The sequence below is a fragment of the Helianthus annuus genome, chromosome 3, assembly GCF_002127325.2.
Source record: "Helianthus annuus cultivar XRQ/B chromosome 3, HanXRQr2.0-SUNRISE, whole genome shotgun sequence".
Taxonomy (NCBI): Eukaryota; Viridiplantae; Streptophyta; class Magnoliopsida; order Asterales; family Asteraceae; genus Helianthus; species Helianthus annuus.
Window position 1 is genome coordinate 101,729,860 of NC_035435.2, and position 16,932 is coordinate 101,746,791.

At 36.2% G+C, this 16,932-nt stretch overlaps 2 protein-coding genes across 3 annotated transcripts; both read left to right on the forward strand.

The window, feature by feature from the left end:
• Positions 1-2,490: 2,490 nt before the first annotated feature.
• LOC110929439 (tubulin alpha-2 chain) lies at positions 2,491-5,143 on the forward strand. Its single transcript, XM_022172599.2, has 3 exons — positions 2,491-2,696; positions 3,604-3,838; positions 3,930-5,143. Exons 1-3 carry the CDS (start codon positions 2,604-2,606, stop codon positions 4,952-4,954), a joined length of 1,353 nt encoding a protein of 450 aa, XP_022028291.1. The 5' UTR covers positions 2,491-2,603; the 3' UTR covers positions 4,955-5,143.
• Positions 5,144-8,892: 3,749 nt separating this feature from the next.
• On the forward strand, positions 8,893-15,108 carry LOC110929440. Of its 2 annotated transcripts, XM_035987855.1 has the most exons (6): positions 8,893-9,106; positions 10,137-10,335; positions 14,112-14,164; positions 14,236-14,276; positions 14,637-14,731; positions 14,905-15,108. In XM_035987855.1, the coding sequence occupies exons 2-6, from the start codon at positions 10,266-10,268 to the stop codon at positions 14,982-14,984; spliced, it is 339 nt and encodes a 112-aa protein (XP_035843748.1). In that variant the 5' UTR covers positions 8,893-9,106; positions 10,137-10,265; the 3' UTR covers positions 14,985-15,108. The 2 variants fall into 2 exon arrangements, 1 of the variants encoding a protein (XP_035843748.1); XR_002587092.2 differs by lacking the exon at positions 14,112-14,164.
• The last annotated feature ends 1,824 nt before the right edge of the window (positions 15,109-16,932 follow it).

Consider the following 16,932-nt stretch of genomic DNA (forward strand, 5'->3'; position numbering starts at 1 on the left):
ACCAATCTCCCTCATTGGATCGTTGTACAAAATTGTTGCTAAAGTGTTAGCGAATCGGCTGAAACCGATGCTCAACCACCTTATCTCTCCAACCCAGTCGGCTTTTGTTGGAGGCCGAAACATTTTAGACGGGCCTTTGGTAGTTAGCGAAACTATATCTTGGGCCAAAAAATGTAAAAAGAAGGTTATGCTCTTCAAGGTAGACTTCGAAAAAGCGTACGACTCCATTAATTGGAAGTTTCTTTTGCGGGTAATGAAGTGCATGGGCTTTCATGAGCGGTGGAGAAAATGGGTGTCGGGATGTCTTAAATCCGGGAAGGGGTCTGTTCTCATTAATGGATCACCTATGGGCGAATTCGGGTTTAAAAGAGGTTTAAGACAAGGGGATCCGTTGTCGCCTTCATTGTTCATTCTCGCTATGGAAGTCATCAAGATGTTCATGGATAAGGCTTCGGAGAAGGAATTATTTGTCGGGATTAAACTACCTAATAATGGCCCTATTTTGACCCATTTATGTTATGCGGATGATGTAATCTTCCTAGGTGAATGGTCGGATCAGAATGCGGAAAGCTTATCTCGTTTTTTGGGATGCTTCCACTTATTAACCGGGTTGAAAATAAATCTTAACAAGAGCCACTTATTCGGGGTGGGGGTTGATGACGAGGAGGTGAACCGGGTAGCAAAGCTCTTAAATTGTGAAGTTGGGAAGTTCCCGTTTACATACCTTGGGCTACCAATCGGTGCAAATTTAAAACGCGCAAAATTTTGGGAACCGGTTATTACCAAATTCCAAAAGAAGCTTTCGGCTTGGAAGGCGAAGACCCTTTCCTTTGCCGAAAGGGTTACGTTAGCAAAAGCGATCTTGGGGAGTCTTCCGTCTTACTACCTCGGGGTGTTTAAAGCTCCTAAATCAGTTTTAAACACTCTCGAGGGTCTTAGGAGGTCGTTCATATGGGGCAAAATGGGTTTGAGAAGCAAAATAAAATGGGTGAGGTGGAAAAAAATGACCAAACCGAAAAGCTTGGGCGGTCTCGGGGTGGGAGGGTTGGGAGAGTTTAATGTTGCCATGGTTGCAAAGTGGTGGTGGAGGTTTAAAGATAACCCGGACCAGCTTTGGACTAAGGTTATCTCCGCTATTCACGGGCCGAATCGGGGGGATGGGTTGATACCACTTAATAAGTCCATTCTGGGTTGGTGGAAGGACATAGGGCAATGGATAGTGAACTCGCAAAGGTGGGTATTTGCATTAATGAAAAGCTGAAAGTGGATGTGGGTAATGGCACAACGATTCGGTTTTGGCAAGATGTGTGGGTGGGGTCCGATGCACTGTGTAAGCAGTTCCCCTTACTCTTCCGGTTAGCTTCTAATAAGGGTATTTTGGTATCTAAGTGCGTGGAAGAGGTAGGCAACTCTAATCTGTGGAAGTGGGATTGAACGAGAGACCCGGCAACGTCGGCGGAATGGGCTCAGCTGGGGCTTTTGATGACTTTGTTGCAGAATATAAAAATCCAGCAGAGGAAGGATGCTTGGAGCTGGGAAAATGGGGCCGGGCTGAATTTTTCAACAAAGTCTCTCAGGTTCGAGTTAAGCACGAGGGAATCGGTCGCCAGTGATTGTGCTCCGTTTAAGTGGAATGCGTGGGCTCCTTTAAAGGCGAACTATTTATTATGGAGAGCTGAAATGGGTAGGGTTGCGGCCAAAGCAGCTTTGCAAAAAAGGGGGTTCATGTGACAAACATTGTTTGCTGCAGGTGTGGAATTAAGGAAGAGACATGCGATCATATTTTCGCTTCATGTCTCTTCTCACGAGCGGTTTGGTGGCATGTGCTAAGGTGGGTAAAGGTGCCTATTTTGGTTGAATGTGACTCGGTTGCGCAAATTATTGACCACCTTTCGGATCAAGTTGGTGCGGAGAAATGGAGGAAAGTGGTGCGGCTAGTGGCTCTAGCAACTTTTTGGAGACTATGGATAGCTCGGAATGATAAAGAATTCAATGGCAACACAATCACGGTTACGAGAGTGGTGGATCTTATCAAGGAGGACGCCTTTATGTGGCTTTCGATTAGAGGAGGGATTAGATCCGTTAACTGGATTGATTGGCTAGATTTTAACATTTTATCTATGCTGTAAGCCTGTAACCATTTTGTATGTTTTATCAGCCTCTTGTTGGGCTTTATTGTCTAATAAAGTTGTTGCAGTTCAAAAAAAAAAAATTATGGAAAGATTACCTTTGCAATTATTTAATAAACACATGTAGATTGTCTAATGGTTAACAGTTAACTTTTGGTGATACTTGTTAATCAGTGGTTGAGAGATCAATATCTAAATCGGCACCAGCCGGCAAAAAAAAAAAAAAAAAAAAAAAATCAAAATCCAACAACCAGTCTACATCAACACAACACAAACCATGGTTAACCACTACCTCCAAAATCAACCTAACCATAGTTAACTTCTCACTCACTCCACTCCCTGCTACAAATACCCAAACCCTGGATTTCCGAACCGCATCTCTGTTGCATCTCAAGGCGTCTTGATAAACGCCTTTTGATTCCATCAACTGTTTTTCAATCTTCATCTTCAAATTCAGTCAGTTAATCAGCGAAAATGAGAGAGTGCATCTCGATTCACATCGGTCAGGCCGGAATTCAAGTCGGAAATGCATGCTGGGAGCTCTACTGCCTCGAACACGGCATTCAGGTTTCTGTTTATCTCTTTCTTCGATTAAATTTGTCATTTAGAGCTTGTAATATGTAGCCGTTCGCCAGATCTGGTTGTTTGCGATGAAGTTAGTTGTAGATCTGTTGTTTATGATGAAGTTAGTTGTAGATCTGTTGGTTATGTGTTGGATCTTTGCTGTATGCTTGATAATGTGGTTGTTTGTGATGAAATTAGTTGTTGATCTGTTGTTTATGTATTAGATCTGTGTTGTCTGTTTGATATTTTCGTTGATCTGGTGGTTTTGTTTCTGATTTGGTACATGTTGTGGTGATTTCGTTTGTTTAGTGTATGTGATTTTGAAAATATTTGGTGTTTTTAATGTGGATCTGCATGTATTGGAGTAGATAATTACGGATTTGCCGTTTTTGTGGTTTTGAAGTTCTAGATCTACATTTTTAGTGGAACAAGTACAGGTTTGTGTTCAGATTTGTTGTAGTTTCAGTCTGTTTGTCAACAAGTTGGCCTTTGGTTTTAGATCTGGATTATAGTAGTCTGGCGTTGGATAGACTATTGGCATTTGTCAAAGTTTTTTGAAATTTTTGGTCAGATTTAGGGTTTCCTGAAGAGGAAAGAACATTTAAGTGCCCTGATCTACGTAGATTTATACAGTTATATCATTAAGTGTTTCCTTTCGGAACAGTAGATTGAAATTGCTACTGGTCAAAGCCTTCTATTTTATTCAGTGTTTTGATTTTGATTACCATGATCACTTTTATGGCAATTTTGAATTTGAATTGACAACATTTCATGGGTTAGCTTCTGGTGTTAAAAGTCTTAACACCATATAAGACTGGAAACTGTCATTTTAAGTTTTGTTTATGTACCAAAAAAGAATGTCATGCGTATCATTTTACATGGATTTCTTATGTTTTGATGTTCTTTGCAGCCTGATGGCCAGATGCCAAGTGACAAGACAGTTGGAGGAGGTGACGATGCCTTCAACACCTTTTTCAGTGAAACTGGTGCTGGGAAGCATGTCCCTCGTGCCGTCTTTGTTGATCTTGAGCCAACTGTCATTGATGAAGTGCGGACTGGTACTTATCGCCAGCTGTTCCATCCAGAACAACTGATCAGTGGCAAAGAGGATGCTGCCAACAATTTTGCACGTGGTCATTACACAAGTACGTATTAGTTTATCGGTATACCAAAATCATTTCTTTTCTCTAGTTTTGAATCACTGTAGTAATTTTTATTGTTATGTTTCTGCTTCAGTTGGGAAAGAGATCGTCGACCTCTGCTTGGATCGTATCCGAAAGCTTGCTGACAACTGCACCGGTCTTCAGGGCTTTCTGGTTTTTAACGCTGTTGGTGGGGGTACTGGATCTGGTTTGGGCTCCCTGCTTCTGGAACGACTCTCTGTTGACTACGGGAAGAAGTCCAAGCTTGGTTTCACCGTCTACCCGTCCCCACAAGTCTCAACTTCCGTTGTTGAGCCGTACAACAGTGTCCTTTCTACCCACTCACTCTTGGAGCACACCGATGTCGCCATTCTTCTTGACAACGAAGCTATCTATGATATCTGCAGGCGATCTCTTGACATTGAACGTCCTTCATACAAAAATCTTAATCGTCTGATCTCACAGGTTATTTCATCCTTGACTGCATCTTTGAGGTTTGATGGTGCCCTGAACGTTGACGTGACGGAGTTCCAGACCAACTTGGTTCCATACCCGAGGATCCACTTCATGCTTTCCTCTTACGCTCCAGTGATTTCAGCCGAGAAGGCATATCACGAGCAACTATCTGTTGCTGAGATCACCAACAGCGCCTTTGAGCCGACTTCCATGATGGCTAAGTGTGACCCGCGTCATGGCAAGTACATGGCATGCTGTCTGATGTACCGCGGTGACGTTGTCCCAAAGGATGTGAATGCCGCAGTTGCAACCATCAAGACAAAGAGGACGATCCAGTTTGTTGACTGGTGTCCTACTGGTTTCAAATGTGGTATCAACTACCAGCCGCCAACTGTGGTGCCTGGTGGAGACCTTGCTAAGGTGCAGAGGGCTGTTTGCATGATCTCAAACTCAACTAGCGTGGCTGAGGTGTTCTCTCGCATTGACCACAAGTTTGACCTGATGTATGCTAAACGTGCCTTTGTTCACTGGTACGTGGGTGAGGGTATGGAGGAAGGAGAATTCTCTGAAGCTCGTGAGGATCTTGCTGCGTTGGAGAAGGATTATGAAGAGGTTGGTGCTGAAGGTGGCGAGGATGAGGATGATGAAGGAGATGAGTACTAGATTTTATAGTGGTGTGTATGTTTGGATTGTGATGGATGTTATGTTATGTTTGTTGCCATGTGACAGCAGTATCTTTTATGTTTTAAAACTGTGTAATCTTTTGTTTGATTCAAGTATTGTGGAGTTGTATTGTATTGTATGCAATCATGTTTTTAATCTTTAAATATAATTGTCTAGTAATCTGGCCCATATGCAACATCTTGGGGTGATTGTACATCTATGTGAAACATCAATATAGTAAATGACATGGATGTTACATTTTGTATGAAACTGTCTGATATGTAAATTCTATGTGAAACATCTTGTTTGTTTCTGCAAATCTATCCGTTCTTCAATCTGTTTCGTAAAGACTGGTTCGCCACTGCTCTACGTTGTTCTCCAGTTCACCATCTTGTTAGTGTAAAGTAGAACCGTTCTTTCTTGTAATTATTGACTTTTTTAGTGTTTACCAAAACAATTCTTTATAGTAGACCCTTATCCTAAATATGCACCTTCATTTGTCATGAGACCTCAACCTCGTATATGAGACTCCTTCACCCCTTGATACCGCTACGATACAAACCTTTTGGTTACCAATACAGTTCCAATCAGATATTAAGGGGGTGTTTGGGGTTGAGTTTTGAAAATAGATTATGCGTTTTCAATAATCAGAATCAGATAATTAGCTGTAACAAAACGTGCTGCAGAAAGATAATGTTTGGATTTGATTATGTTGTTTGATATCACAATAATCAGATAATCAACATTGTTTGGATTTGATTATGTTATTTGATATCACAATAATCAGATAATCAACTACTTGAGTGTTTGGCAAGTATATATATTTTAAAAAAAATACATAAGTGAAAACGTAAAAAATCAGTTTTTGGATTATCACGTTTTCCTGCAGCAAGGGGTGACCTACTTATGGATTATCACGTTTTGAACTCTACAAAACGTAAAAAATCACTTTTTATTAATTTTTTACCAAACACTCAAAATAGATCTTTTGCGATTTCAAAACACAATAATCAAATAATTAGGTTGAAAACGCAATCCCAAACACCCCCTAAGCTAGAGCCTGTTGATCATTAATCTCGCGATAGTCCTGTTGATCATTAGCCAATTCTTCAATGTCATTAACATAATAAGACAAAAAGGGAGTCGCACAACCAAGAGATTGTGGGTTCAAACCTTGCATATGGAAAAAAATCACCGTTCAAAAAAACATAATAATTAATCTTGTCATACAAATCTGCCCTTTATTTTTCTTCTAAATCCCTTCCATGCTTTGAGAGTCCATTCATTAATTTGTTTCCTTTAAATTAGTAAGAAATTCGCAACTGATTATGATGCAATAATACGTAACTCAAAACAATATCCAGTTCAATTATAGTTTTGCTCAGGTCAAGCATATTGAACACCTAATTTTCTTGATTTTGTGATCGGTTTTGACCCAACCTAGTTTTCACCCGTGAATCCGTGAGGAAAATTTTTGGATCCACCACGCTTTGGGATGTCTTATGCATTGAACAAACATTATACACATATGGGAGATTATTTTTTATATTATTCAAGGAAAATCAGATAAATAAATTTAGCGAAATGACCGGAACTTAAAATCATAGTGAAAGGGTTTATAAACTTTTAGCTCTTTAAAAGCATAGTAAACAAATGTTTTGGAATCTATCGAGTATAACATTTAAAAGCATAACAAACAAATGTTTTGGAATCTATCAAGTATAACACGGTGTTGTGAATGCGATTTAGCACTAAATCTTTCACTCCAAGAATTGTGTCAACCTATGAATATAAATGCAAATATATTAAGAAACAAAAACTGATTAAGTTTCCCAGTGTTAAAGAAAAACAATCAGAACACAAACGCATGCATCCCATTCTTAGTAACAAAATATTCATATTAATTGATAACTGAGTTTGATGAATGATAATCAATGGGACTTTCAAAAGTAACCACTAGAAACCATAATAATATTATAAAAAAAAAACACATTAGTTAAATATAACACCCAAAGAAAAACCAAACACCGATCACCAGTGACATTCACCACACGGATGATAAACACACACCTAACACCATAAGAGTCGCAAATAATAAACACCGATAGTAGCATTTAGCATTCACTCCCCTTATCGTTTTAGGTGTAGATTTAGCCTACTTTTTGTTTGAACTCCCTTCCATGGATACAAGGTGATATTGTGTTTTTGTGATGGTTTAGATGTTATATATTTATAGGATTTTGTTTGATATTTAAAATAAAGATTGCTACATTTTGTTATAACTGCATGTAACAAACTTGATATTGCTACATAAACTTGATCACCACACACTCATTTTTACAATTTTATCTCTTATCTTTCACCAACAATCAACACAAACATGAACACATAATTTAATAAATACATTTTATTATTAAACCAAATTTGATAGTAAGAATGCGCAAAGTGTTGAGAAAGAATTTAAAAAAGGGAGTTTATCCGAATAATGGGATAATTTTTTTTTTAAATCAATGTATTTGAAAATTGACATTTAAAAGTATTAATTGTGACTAATCTATACTATATAATAAAAGAAACCACTTTTGGGACACTTGTCATCATATTAGGCCATCTCTTATAGATAATTATTAGTTTTAGTTTAATATTATTTAGTTTAATATCTTATATTATAGATAACTCTTCTACTAAATATTATTAGTTTAATATCTTATGGATAATTATTATTTAGTTTTTTTATAACAAAATTAATGTGCTAAATGTATCTTTACAACTTGGATGCGTTATTTTATTTTGTGTCACATATTTGTTAGAAATACATTAAGAGATGTGTTTCTCTTAAAGTGATTAATTATTAAAAGAATACCTTTCTTTTATTATTTTATAATAACCCCGTATATTACACGGGTTAAGTAAATAAAAAATCAAATAGTTAATAACTAAGATTATTAATTAGAAAATGATATTTTTATGAACCATCGATTAGAAGACCACCTAATATTATTTATCATTTATACATTTACAGAGTTTTAAATAAAGAGTTAAATTTATTGAGACTTCGTTAACAAATTTTGCAATAATAGAATAATCTATTTTTATCACGAAAACTAAACTTTGTATTAATATATTAAATATTTTTATTTTCACTATACAAAATTACATTTACTCGACCCATGTAATACATGAGGTTTTTTAGATATAAGTTTTTATTATTTGATATATAAAATTAGATTTATTGAATTCGTACAATACACGGGGTTTTTTAAGGATATATATTTTTTTATTATTTAGTACAGAAAATTACACTTATTCAAACCGTGTAATGCGCATATTTATAAAGATGTAATTTTTTTATTATTTGGTAAACAATATTACATTTATTCAACTCGTGTAATACACGTGGTTTTAAAGATATAACTTTTTATTTGGTATATAAAACTACATTTATTCAGCCCGTACAATATGGTTCTTATAGATATAACTTTTTATTATTTAATATAAAAAATCATATTTATTCAACCCGTGCAATAAATGAGGTTTTTAAAAATATATTGTTTTATTATTTAGTATATAAAATTTATTTATTTAACCCGTGTAATACACGGGGTTATAACCTAGTGATATAATCTAAATGAAAAGTATTATCAATCTTTTTGTGACTAATGATATAATCTAGAGAAATTGGCCTCCAATAATTCCTAATAGACGTCATTTATCATTGTCTCATTTTCGCTTATTCCCACTCGCAGTCCCATCTTTCAATTATTTTTCCTTCATCGATCCTCAGTAAAAAAACTAACCAAGTTAATAAAATTGCTGATGTGGCTGTAGATTATGCGATGATGTGTCAAAAATATAATACGTGGCATGATTTCAATTTGTTTTCCCCTTTTTAAATCCCTTGCCCCCTTATATTAACTGAAGAAAAAAAACCCCTAAGTTCACAAAGATTCTGCATCGCAATTTAATTAGGGAAAATCGATGAGTTCTTCTTCTTCGTCTTCTTCATCGGTTCGAAACAATAAACCAAAAATCTACAGGATTGGGACCGATCGAAATGTGTATTGTAATCATGACATGGTTGCAGTCAAGCGAGTTGCTAGTTCTCGTAGTTCTAGAGAAGGGCAGGAGTTTTAAAGATGCCCTTTATGGCTTGTAAGTAAACATTGTTCATATGTTGATAATTATGCCTTGAAAGCTTCCTCATTTTGTGATTTAATTTGTTAGAGACCGGATTACAAGTTCTTTGTTTGGAAAGAAGATGTTGATGTCAATTGTTTGGTGACGACAACATTAATCTGGTTTAAATTAAAAGGGTTATTGGATTTTAATAATCCTAAGTTTCACCTGTTGGCCGATACTAATCCCAACTCTAAAAATTCCCGCCAAAGATCCCAACTTGTAAGAATTTCGCCCCCATCGATTCTTTTCAAACTGCAGGTGCACTTAATTCAATTAAGGAAGCTGTAAGTCCACATGAATCTATTGAGGAGGCCAAATTCTTATATGTTATAAAAGGATCAATGGGGGCCAAATTCTTACAAGTTGGGATCGTTCGAGGGAATTTTTAAAGTTGTGATTATTATTGGCCAACATGTGAAACTTAGGATTATTGAAATCCAATAACCTAAACTAAAAAGGCGCTAAAAATGAAGATTACAAACTTAGAAATAGAAAAGATGGTTCTTACGGAAGAGAACAATGAGTTGGAAAAAAGCCTGGTCAGGATGTTAGAAGCAAAACATATGTTGTTGCAGCACTAGTTTTAGGTTTCCTATTTTGTTTTTTTATTAACTGTTGTTGTTGTTGTCAATTTGGAATGAAATCTAATTAAATAAGATTGTAGTGTTTTGTATGTTATTATGAAATGGTATGAAATACAATTAAATGGCATTTTGGATATTGTTTGACTTTGTAAGTTTGACTTGTGCATATAAATGACAAATGGCATTTTGGACCATATTAGCAGCCATAACCATTAAATGGGATGGAATGAAATCCAGCTAAATGCCATTTTGGATATTGTTTGACTTTGTTTGCTGACTTGTTCATGTTAAAGCTTAAATACATGTTTTCTTGTTATGCCCCCTACCATTACACTTGCCACATGTCATAAACTAACCATGCCTACTAAGCTTACCCTTTTTGGGTACTTCATGAGAATCTTTCTTTTTGTTCTTCCTAGGTCTGCCAGGACCAAATTTGATTGCTGGAGGTTCCAGGGGAAATCAACAGATGACCAATACTTATCTGAAGGTAGTGGGGGGATTGTGAACTGATAGGACCTGAGATAAATGTCCTTGGTGTAATAAGGATGAACAAATTCCTCAGCATTCTTATGGAGAAAACCTGCTACTGCACATACATTTTGACATGGAATACAGGTAAGTCCCACTTTCTACAACTGCATCTCTTGTGCTTCATATCAACAGAAACATCATGAAAGTACTTCACTTGAAGCAGAGTGTTGCTTGAAGGGTATATAGTGAACCTATAATGTCACACCCCCCAAATCCACAAGCGAAGTATCACCGCAGGGAGCGTGACTGACCAGGATCCAGCCACCAATCATATTGAACAATGTAATTAAATAAATAAAAGTCCAAACCAAACAATATAATTGGTGTCAAAAAATTTCAACAAAGTTAGTCATCAGCGGAAGCATTAAGTTCAAAACCATTATAGAGTATGAAAGTTCATAAGTTTAACATGGAAATCAACAGTCCATGTCCCACAACGACCTCTTCCTCCTGTGCAAGCTCCATCTAAGCACCTAACGACCTGCAAGGCATATAGTAACGAATCAACAACAAAGTTAAGCGAGTTCACAGTTGGTTGTTCGTTTTAGTCTTGTTCCAAAAACCATAAGGTGTTCGAAAACCACGAGTTTAACCAGTTCCTTGTTTCCCAAACCATAACCAGTGGGGGCTTCCCCGTGTAATCCACTAGACCCATTACCATATCGAATACTGACTGTAGTTATGTTTATGTGCCCTGCGTCAATGTCTATCATCATTGACTAGTGCCCAAGTCCATTAGTCCATGCCCGTCCTCTGCGGCACGGTGTGAGGCTTGTCAAATCTTATAGCGCTATTTAACTAATGACCCGTTCGCCATTGGCCTGGCGATTAAGTCGATATAAAATAAGGGACTTAATGATAGAGTTTTGTCTAGTGTAAATGTTGTCACCCTTCAGTTAAGAGGGTGGGAGTACGTGTCAAGAAGAACACGCAGGTTTCAATGTTGTCACTCTTCAACAAAGAGGGTGGGAGTACGTATTCTCCCAAGGAGAATACGCAGGTTTCCTTATTAACGTTAACCCATTCCCAAACCACTGGGAATCCCATGCCTTGTAGAAAGTGCGAACTCACCTTAGATTAGCTCGGCAGATAAACAAAAGGTCACTTGAGCTATTTGGGGTCAACCACGTCCTAACATGGTTACCATACAAGTCAGGTCTAGGTTCAGGTAATGCACGTATGTTTACACATTAAGTAGCAAGTTACGTACACACAACGATCATGGCATACACATAGAAACATGTTAACAATATCAATCAAGTATACACATAAGCCCAATTTGTGCGATTAAAGTGATTGGGCCGTTGTGGTTGTGCGAGCCCAGTTATCTTGTGCTATTTAGAAGAATAAGCCCAATAGAAGCTCGACCCAACGTGTTGTGCGATCAGCACAACCTTGTGCGATCCACAACATGTTGTGCGATCCAAACCATGCCCCGGCCCAATAAAACATACAGTCCAATAACATGTGCGGCCCAAAAATATTAAACAAGGAAGCTTCTTGTGCGGCCCAATATATTGTGTGATCAGCACAGTCTTGTGCCATCCACAATATATTGTGCGATCGTGCATACCGGTGCTGTACATAGTGCTTTAACAGCTGTACTTTAGGAATTCCTAGCTTGTGCGATTCACTTGTGCGACCAAAACTTGTGCGAGATGCCCTTGTACGATTAGATCTTATGTGATCTGATCTTGTGCGATTAAAAGGGGCTTATGCGATCAGTTACATACTTTCCTTAATTCATGCAATCAATTTTAATTCCTTTAAAATCGATAACTTCCAAAATCATCCCAATCATATGTTTGGTAATCATAACAGAAATTAAAATCTAACAACTCATTCAAACAGATCAAACAGTCCATTTACTCATGAATTCATATGAACCCTAATTATTATCCAAATCATGAACAATCAATCCTCATGCAAAGCTTATAATCGGATCATCAGATTATAGAATTCGAGTACCAATATGCAACCAAAACCATCATACAATCCCTCATGCCAAATCAAACTAATCGACTAGACATTAAATCAAGATTACATCCCATTAACATGTATTCGGCTAGCTAGGTTATCATAAATCATCATTCGATCCATCAACCAAACAGTTCCATCCATCATATATATATATATAAAACAATTGAACACATAATTTCCAATTCATGATCACAATCTCTAACAACATGACTACTAGCATGAAACCCTAGATTTCATATAAAAATCAAAACAATTGAAATCATGATAATTAATAAAGGTGTAATACTAACCAGAAATCAAAGAGGCTAGCTTGATCGAGATGGAAGAGCTTCGAATAGTGGGACAGCCGTCGAACAAGAGGGAGGAGAGAAAGAGAGAGCTAGAGTTTTGTGTGTGTTCTTGTGTTTGCTAAATTATGAGAAATAAACCCCACTAATGGGCATGTGTGTGCGAATAAGAGGAGAAGGGGAGTGGGCCGAACCCTAACTTGGGCTGCCCTTTTGATTCGAGTACAAGTTGTGCGGCCCAAAAGGGCTTGTGCGATTGGACAAGTGTTGTGCGATCAACATTTGTTACACACATAGGCTTACAATACAATCACATAACATGTAACATAATATTTCATTGCAAACAAACACATTAGTTAATCACATAACGTTCATACAGGTTACACCAAACACAAAGAAGGGTTCTGAAATACGAGTTGTCACATATAAGCCCAATCCTTCTCTTTGTCAAGTTTTTTCTAGTATCCTAGGGCAAACAACAACACTTTTTGCAGACATATCATTGTGCTTTGTAACTAATCTGCTCATGATTGCCACCCTTATATCCTCTAATATGTTGATGATGGGTTTTGATCTAGACTAGCGTATATAACAATTGAAGGTCTCTGCCATGTTGTTGACAATGATATTTAACTTAACTTCAGTATCAACATAACATTTGCAAAAACATTTAGGATTCTGACTGATGAATGCTTCTGTTGCTTTAGCATCCACTTGCCTCATCTCAGCAATAACCATCTTAAAATTAGGTATGTTGTAGGCTCTAACAGCTCTCTAAAACAATTCCTTTAAATCATCACTCTTGAACTTCTTATGCTAATTTGCATAGATGTGCCTAGCACAATTTATATGCTCAACATTGGCCCAAATTAAAGTAGCACCATTTAGTAAACCCTGATAAAAAAACATTGTTATTGACAAACTATAATTATGATACTAAATATATAAGATACACTTATGAGTCGAAATGTTGTAGTATAAAGGGTCAAAATTCTGCACATATATAATCGAAATTCTGCAGTATAATGGATTTTAATTCTGCACAGTTATGAGTCGAAATCCTGTAGTATAATGGGTCAAAATTCTACTCATTTATGTGTTGAAATGCTGCAGTATAATGGGTCAAAATTCTGCAGTGTTTAGGTCAAAATTCTACACGTTTGTGGGTTGAAATTATGCAGTATTTGGGTCAGGGTCGGCCCTGAAAATTCGTATACCCTGTTCGAGCTTCAAAAAAACGTTCCCTTAGGCCTTAACAAAATTGGATGTTGGACTCAATAAAGGTCTAAACCTAATGCCAATGGGCTAATAACTAATCTAAAGCATAAGAATAGTTTTGTAAGTGGGCCTATATTGGTGTTTGTATAGGTATACCCTATTAAAAAAGAAATTTTTACGTATACATATCGGGTTTTTTCAAAAAAATAGTGTGCCCTCCGAAATATCGGGCCCTGGCCGGTGGTCCTCCCCGCCCACCCCCAGGGCCGGCCCTGATTTGGGTCAAAATTTTGCGCCTTATGAGTTAAAATTCTGCATTATTATGGTGGATAAAATACTGCACAAATTTGAGTTAAAGTGCTTCAATGTTTGCAGTTAAATTGTTACAATGTTTGCGGTTAAGGTGTGATGTGTTGCTTTGGCATTTTGTAAGTTATTAATACATTATTTCTTCGTTTAATTATCTTGACTAATCCGTGTATGACATTTATTTGTGCAGTTGATGATAATATTCCCACTCATAACTTCGATAATTTCCAGGTTAGCAATAGTTCTACATTCAATGTTATTCACACTATACTAATTATACCTGATTATTGAAATATGTTTTGATTCTTTTATATTTGCATGTTATTTTGTAAATTTCACAGAAATCATGTCGGAAGATTAACTTTCAAATAAAAAAAATTGGGTCAAACAACTAAAATATGAAAACAAAATAGGTGAATAGTTCATATACTCAAAAGGAGTTATAATTTTATTAATAGTTTATATTTAAAAAATATATCTAATGCATTAGCTAAGTTAGCAGACTTACCCATCTTTGAGTCTTGACCCAGATGGTTTTGTGAAAATATATCTAATAAGTTAGCAGGCTTACTGACTTTCTTCTTGAAGCAGTTATCAAGCAATTCATATTCAGATGTTATGTGAAAACCTTGCACCAGATGGTTTTGTGGAAAATATCACAAGGAAAGGGCTATATTTATATTCTGGTAATTGTTTTTCACGAATTTGAGTTTGTTTTACTCATTTTTCTCTTTTAATTTCAAGATATTTGTATAAAATTGAGCATGTGGCCTGACCTCTTTGACATATAACCATGAAAATATGTTGATTTTCTATTCCAAACCAAATTGACCTCAATGCGTATTTCATGGCCATGTAGATGTACTTAATCTGAGTTCAAATGTGCTGGTATTTTACTTGAAACACCCAAGGTTTGAACCGTCCATGCACACAAGATAAGTAAGTGGAGCCAACAATGAAGGAAATTGCATCAAGAGATGTTTCAAGATTTACGATCATGAAATATAGAACAATGTGTGCTTGATTGTATTTAGGTTTCGGTTTATTGTTTTAGAACGATTAAACATGTATGTTATTTAAAAGATGTTTCATTTTTTATAGTCATTCGTCGTTTAATAAAATGTGATATGCATGGTTTTCTAAACACCATCCGTGTTTGCACACGTGTTTTACTACTAGTATAGTATAGTATAGTATGGTATGGTATGGTATGGTATGGTATGGTATGGTATGGTATGGTATGGTATGGTATGGTATGGTATGGTATGGTATGGTATGGTATGGTATGGTATGGTATGGTATGGTATGGTATGGTATGGTATGGTATGGTATGGTATGGTATGGTATGGTATGGTATGGTATGGTATGGTATGGTATGGTATGGTATGGTATGGTATGGTATGGTATGGTATGGTATGGTATGGTATGGTATGGTATGGTATGGTATGGTATGGTATGGTATGGTATGGTATGGTATGGTATGGTATGGTATGGTATGGTATGGTATGGTATGGTAGGTTGGTAGTTAGGTATGGTTAGGTTAGGTTAGGTTAGGTTAGGTTAGGTTAGGTTAGGTTAGGTTAGGTTAGGTTAGGTTAGGTTAGGTTAGGTTAGGTTAGGTTAGGTTAGGTTAGGTTAGGTTAGGTTAGGTTAGGTTAGGTTAGGTTAGGTTAGGTTAGGTTAGGTTAGGTTAGGTTAGGTTAGGTTAGGTTAGGTTAGGTTAGGTTAGGTTAGGTTAGGTTAGGTTAGGTTAGGTTAGGTTAGGTTAGGTTAGGTTAGGTTAGGTTAGGTTAGGTTAGGTTAGGTTAGGTTAGGTTAGGTTAGGTTAGGTTAGGTTAGGTTAGGTTAGGTTAGGTTAGGTTAGGTTAGGTTAGGTTAGGTTAGGTTAGGTTAGGTTAGGTTAGGTTAGGTTAGGTTAGGTTAGGTTAGGTTAGGTTAGGTTAGGTTAGGTTAGGTTAGGTTAGGTTAGGTTAGGTTAGGTTAGGTTAGGTTAGGTTAGGTTAGGTTAGGTTAGTTAGTATAGTATAGTATAGTATAGTATAGTATAGTATAGTATAGTATAGTATAGTATAGTATAGTATAGTATAGTATAGTATAGTATAGTATAGTATAGTATAGTATAGTATAGTATAGTATAGTATAGTATAGTATAGTATAGTATAGTATAGTATAGTATAGTATAGTATAGTATAGTATAGTATAGTATAGTATAGTATAGTATAGTATAGTATAGTATAGTATAGTATAGTATAGTATAGTATAGTATAGTATAGTATAGTATAGTATAGTATAGTATAGTATAGTATAGTATAGTATAGTATAGTATAGTATAGTATAGTATAGTATAGTATAGTATAGTATAGTATAGTATAGTATAGTATAGTATAGTATAGTGGTTTTATTAAAGTTAACCGAAGATAAGGCTTGGCTTGACTTTTAGTCATTCTGGCCAAAAAAAAATTTCATTCAAACGGGTGCTAGTGCTATGCCACAACCATGACATCATGAGTGACACTCATTAATTAAAAACCTGTAAATAAGAACCATGATTCGAATCAATCGTCATAACCGATAATTAAATCATAATCGACATAGTCAAACTGATTTTAACCAATAATCGACAACTAATGGGTATGGTTATGAAACTTTAGTTAACTAACAAATCGATTATGATTATGGTTATAAAACTTTGGTTAAACAATATGAGCATTTGCAACTTACCCTATTTCATGTGGCAATAAAGTTGTGCATAAGGAAGGCATCCAAAAAGACAAAACATGCATGGCATTCAATAGAATAGATTTACACAATATGAGACACATAAATAGATTTATAGAAAAAGTATGGCAACGAAGTTTAAATGAGAATTTTACTTACTAATGAAATT